Below are 5,809 nucleotides of genomic sequence, written 5' to 3'. Positions count from 1 at the left end.
GTCCACGGCCTCCTCTACCTCATCCTCTTCCTGAACTTGTGTAGAAGGCCTGTTGCTCTGAACTGTTTTTGTTTTGTGAAGTCTGTTGGTCTTCACCCAAGCTCTTCTCTTCTATAATCAGCATAGACACCAAATCTATAAAGTTGGGAATGTTTTCTCGAGTCTGAATAGACGTCTTGAACACCTTGTATTGTGGCCCGAGACCACGTAGACAGACTTCCACCTTATCATCATCATCTACTGACACACCAATAGATACAAGGGATTCCACAATACCCTTTATCTTCAATGCATAGTTTTTCACAGACATGCTCTTTTTCTCCACGCATTTTCGACCCGAAAAATTTTCTCCGATAGGACGGAATAGTTGCCCTATAGCTTTACTCCCACGAAGAAAGCTCCTCAATCAGAGATCGTTTGCCGGTGCCTCCTGTAGAGCTCCCGACAAGGGTGTAGTCACCAACACAAATAGAGAAGAGTAATTGAACCTCTTACCCTCGTACCGCTTCCTGTGGTTCTCTTGCTTGCAACTCAGCCCTTAGCATGAACCACGCTCTGATACCATGAAAAGATGCAGGGAGAAAAAGAGCTTGAGCTCTTGCAAGCACACACACACTCACAAAACCCTAATAGAGAACACACAAGGTGAGAGGCTGAATATCTTCTTCTTCTTCACTCAACACTCAACACATCATATACAAGATAAGAGTACACAAAATATGAAAGGTACTCAACCAAATACATAAAAGGGTACACACAATATGAAAGGTACACCCAATATGAAAGGTACTCAACCAAATACATAAAAGGGTTCTCTATAGTGTGAACCCAACTAAATGAGCTAGCGCTATAACTATGCCAATCTCTAAAATGGCTGTCACACAGCCTGTCATCCCACTGGCCGCATATCACCCAAGATCTTACCAACCATGCCAATGGTGGTAGAAGTGTGGGCTCTATCCCCCAGGCGGGTCATGAGTGTCCACCGCCTCACTAGACGAGCTCGATATCTCAACATGAATGTATGCATGTATATATGTATATGTATATCTATATATGTGGATATATATATATATGTATATATATATATATATGTATATATATATATATATATACATACATACATACATACATATATATGTTGGTATGTCTGTATATATTTTTCTGTATATCTATAAATGTATGTATGTTTATATATATATGTAAATCTATATACATATTTATATATGTATATGTATGTTTGTATAAATGTATATGTATATCTATGTATGTATGTATGTATGTATGTCTGTTTGTATGTATGTATCTTTATGTATATATATATGTATGTATATATATATATATATATATATATATATATATATGTATGTATGTATGTATGTATGTATGTATGTATGTATGTATATGTATATGTATGTATGTATGTATGTACGTACGTATGTATATATGTATGTATGTATCTCTCTCTCTCTCTCTCTCTCTCTCTATATATATATATATATATATATATATATATATATATCTATTTATCTATACATACATACATACATACATACATATATATATATACATACATACATACATATATATATATATACACCTATACATACATACATACATACATACATACATACATACATACATACATATATATATATATATATATATATATATATATATACGCACACACACACACACATGCACACACACACACACACATATATATATATACATACATACATACATACAAACATATATAAATCATAGAAGACAACCACTTTACAATGGAGACCTAAAGCTCTGACGAAGTCAACTACAGCTAAGCCTACTCATGTTCTAACCACTCAACAAAATCTTCCCACTCAGTAGCTACCTACCAAGACCGAACCAGCCACACCACGGAGGAGAAACAGAAATGGATGCAACCTTAGAGCATGAGCTCAGGGGGGTCACTCATAAATATGTAAATGTGTCACATGAGTTCAACAGAAGAGATTTTTAAAATACCCTTTTTACATATTTTTTACATATAGAAGGGTGCCATATAAAGGGGGTATTCACAGTTGAATAGAAAAAGGGGATATTCACAGTTGAATAGAAAAAGGGTGTGCTTTATTCAAGAAAAATTCACAGATAAGGGTATTTTTAAATAGTCCTTGAATGCAGGTGATATAGAGGGTTTACACATAGTGAACCGCCCGAGAGCATGAGGTGCTATAGAACTTTTAAACAGAGTTTCCTACTTAAAATTTTATGAACTCCTTAAAGGATTATTTCCACATAGTGAGGGTATTGGAAGGCATTACAACTTTGTTGCTAGTTCTTGTGCAAGGAAATATAAAACACTCCTTCCAAATGTATTTACATATGGCTATTCTTGTGCAAGGAAATATAAAAAACTCCTTCCAAATTATTTTACATATGGCTATCTTTGAGTGAAACTTTGGTAAAACATTACATGGGATGTACATATTACATACACAATTTTCCAGCAACTTTATATTTTGACCAATATTGGTGTTGTGGTGATAGTAGTTAGCTACTCCCTCTACTTTTGGTTGATAAAATGCATCCAAAGAACTTAAAAAAGATTCAATCAACTTTGTATCTTTGACTTTTTAAGTATGCTTCTAAAGGAGATTCATCCAACTTTGACTTGGTATCTTTTTGAGTTTGGTTCTAGAACAATGACGCGCTAAAAGCATGTATTACTTGGTAGGAAGGTGGTAAAACTATGCGGTATCTTCATTTACCTTTAGCCATCTAGGAGAGGGTATATCTAAGTGTCAAATTATTTTGTGTAGTAAATATCGCAACATGGCATTGATAAGAATGCACGTGTGAGATATTTTTATAGGCATAGAAGGTGCCCTCTTCACAAGACATACACAGAATGCATGTTTGAAATATAGTGTGATTTGGCTTAACAAATGTCAACATTTATTTCATGTTATGTATGTGTAAAATTGATAAAAATTACACAAGATATCAATGGGCATCTAACCATTGGTGGTAACATTTTTATGGTTCTCTTGATGTAATCTAACTTGATTAAGAAATTGGGAACTGACTATCACCAATTTCGTCCATGATTACTTGAAAAGCACACCTTCCTTGTTTTGGCTGGTTGATCACGAGGAATGGTGCAATCTAGGTGATCTAGCATCCATTACATGTACATGTGTGCACGTTGCTGTATGGAAAACTTATATTATGGAAAACCTAAATAAGCCTAGGTATAAAGGACATGAAATCCAAGGTTATTGTCTTATGTAAGTGGCCGACTACTAAAGGAATGTAAAGATTATATATGTGCACATTGGTTGTGCACCATTTATATGAGCCTAAAAATAAAGGACATGAAATCTAGCTTTGTTCTCTTATGTTAGTGTGAAATTACTTAAAAGAAAGTACATATTACATAAATCTAGAAGGGGACTAGGTGGCAAGCCTTCACCTCATCACTTAGGACTTGTGAGAGGCTTTTGAAACCTATACATGGATCTAGAAGGGGGCTAGGTGGCAAGCCTTGAGCTCATCACTTAGAACATGTGAGAGGCCTTTGAAAGCTATATGAACCAAGGGATAAAGGACATGAAATATAAGGTTCTTCTTTTATGCAAGTGGCCAATTACTTAATGACAAGATAAAAATTACATGTGTGCACAAGGTTGTTGCAAGATCAAGGTGTCCAGTTACATGTGTGCTGTGCATTGGTTTATGGAAAAACTATATAAGCCTAGGTATAAAGGACATGAAATCCAAGGTTGTTTTCTTATTTTACTTTTTTTCAAGAAAAGAGATTACTATTAAAAAAAAACCACCTCCCTAGGCCAATATAGAAGTATCAAAGGTATCACCAAAAGAAATAAAACTAGGTAGTCCTGGGCTCAAAGCTCTTAAGGAACTTCCTTTTTACAACTTACTTTTTACACTTGATCCTTTCAAAGCTCTTAAAGAACTTCCTTTTTACAACTTACTTTTTACACTTGATCCTTTCGGATCTCCTAGGCTCCTTATTAGGAAGCACATTATAAGATTCTACTAAAGTAGGAAACATCTCCTCATAAGAGGAACTATCTCCAAGTGTGCTAGTGCTAGCCTGCTCCTACAAAGGATCCAGGCTCAGAGAAGGTGAGTGGGCCAAAGTAGAAGGAATCTCCAAAGAGGGCTTTTGCCTATAAACCTGCAAAACAGCTCAGTACCTCTGATCTTCGAGCAAGCCTTTGCTTCTCTCCTTCTTGCCTTTTGTGCCTCAAATCTTTCCTTACCTTTACTCCTCATTGTCCCTTTGCATGGTTGAGGTGGAGTCTCCCTAGCCTCTTCTGCCACCTGTCCTTTCAAGGGCACTCCACCGCAAAATGACCTTTCTTCCTGCAAGCAAAACAATGACCTAGGAGGCCTTCAAAGAAAACTCTTTGCCAAATTTCTCCTCCATGAATACATGGCATAGAGAGAAAGTGCGGAGGGTCCTTCACAAAAGAGGGTGATAGCACCGACCTCACTGAAGGAGTCTTGTCCTCGTCTACCACAATGCTATCACCAACTACATGGCCAAGCCTGCTCCCTGTCTCCTGTAAATAAGACATAAACTCGGGGCGAAGTCTTAGAAACCTTGCTCTAACTACAAGTCCAGCATCCAAACTTGCAAAATCCATGCCCTATGTCCATCTACCAATAAAACCCATTGTTGTATCAAGGTCCATAGGGCTCCTTGCCAGAACTTTGCTAGCTTGAGCATCTGACTCAAACTAAACCCTAAAGCAGCCTCTCCCAAGATGGGAGACACGCACAATTCTGAAACATAAATCCAATAAGCACACTTGCAAGTAGTCTTGAACCACTCTGCACAAAAAGTAGGCTCCTACTACCTTCTTGCAACCCAAGAAACAAGACTCCAAGAGTCTTATTGAACTCTGCATGGTGCAAATAGAACCTAATACCAACCGTTGACATGATAGTGGATGTGGGGGAAGCCATGTGCGGCTTGCCTATGTCAATTCTCCCATAAGGAGAGCCGATGCCAACAATACCAGGTGCCTCAAAAACAACCATTGAATCCATCCGCAGAACTAATTTTTACCTAAGAAAAATAAGGGGAGGCCAGAGGAAGTGAGAAGGGGCGACAAAGAAGGGTGTGCACGTGCGGAGAGGTTGTGTGTGTGAAGGAGAGGGCGGCAAGGTGAAGGCTGTAGCTAGTTGTGCATGCAGGAGAGGGCAACGAGGAGAAAGGCTGTAGTGAATGAAAGTTCAGCATAGCCAGCTCTGCGCGAAGGAGAGGGCGGTGAGGTAAAGGCTCTAGCCAGCTGTGCTTGAAGAAGGGGGTAGTGAAGAGAGAGGCTGGAGCGAAAAGAAAGCGATGGAGGTAGTTCAACACAGATAATCTCATGGCTACTAGGGTAGCATGAGCTAGTGTTGGTTGTTTTCTTATGTAAGTAGCCTATTTCTAAAGGAAAATGTAAATACTATATATGTGAACATTCATTATGGACCATTTATATGAGCCTAAGAATAAAGAACATGAAATCTAACTTTGTTCTCTTATGTTGGTGTGAAATTACTTAAAAGAAAGTACATATTAAATGGATCTAGAAGGGGGATAGGTGGCAAGCCTTGACCTCATCACTTAGGACATGTGAGAGGCTTTTGAAACCTATACATGGATCTAGAAGAGGGCTAGGTGGAAAGCCTTGACCGCATCACTTAGGACATGAGAGAGGCTTCTAAAACCTATACAGGTTTTATTCTCTATATGAGTAGCTAAGCAAGTTTGAGAGGTTTTTGCAACCTTCCTTTATGGACCATCCTG

At 37.9% G+C, this 5,809-nt stretch overlaps 1 protein-coding gene across 2 annotated transcripts; it reads right to left on the bottom strand.

Moving 5' to 3' along the window:
- Positions 1–3,841: 3,841 nt before the first annotated feature.
- On the bottom strand, positions 3,842–5,430 carry LOC147632957 (uncharacterized). 2 transcript variants are annotated; one of them, XM_086805764.1, is made up of 3 exons: positions 4,948–5,430; positions 4,501–4,574; positions 3,842–4,393 (listed from the first exon to the last, which is right to left on the bottom strand). In XM_086805764.1, exons 1-3 carry the CDS (start codon positions 5,062–5,064, stop codon positions 4,126–4,128), a joined length of 459 nt encoding a protein of 152 aa, XP_086661890.1. In that variant the 5' UTR covers positions 5,065–5,430; the 3' UTR covers positions 3,842–4,125. The 2 variants fall into 2 exon arrangements, with proteins under 2 accessions (XP_086661890.1, XP_086661891.1); XM_086805765.1 differs by having other exon boundaries at positions 3,842–4,374.
- Between the last annotated feature and the right edge of the window lie 379 nt (positions 5,431–5,809).

This window comes from Cibotium barometz, chromosome 12 (assembly GCF_041138505.1).
Source record: "Cibotium barometz isolate CiBa-2024 chromosome 12, ASM4113850v1, whole genome shotgun sequence".
Classification (NCBI taxonomy): Eukaryota; Viridiplantae; Streptophyta; class Polypodiopsida; order Cyatheales; family Cibotiaceae; genus Cibotium; species Cibotium barometz.
This window is presented reverse-complemented; position numbering and strand designations above follow the sequence as displayed.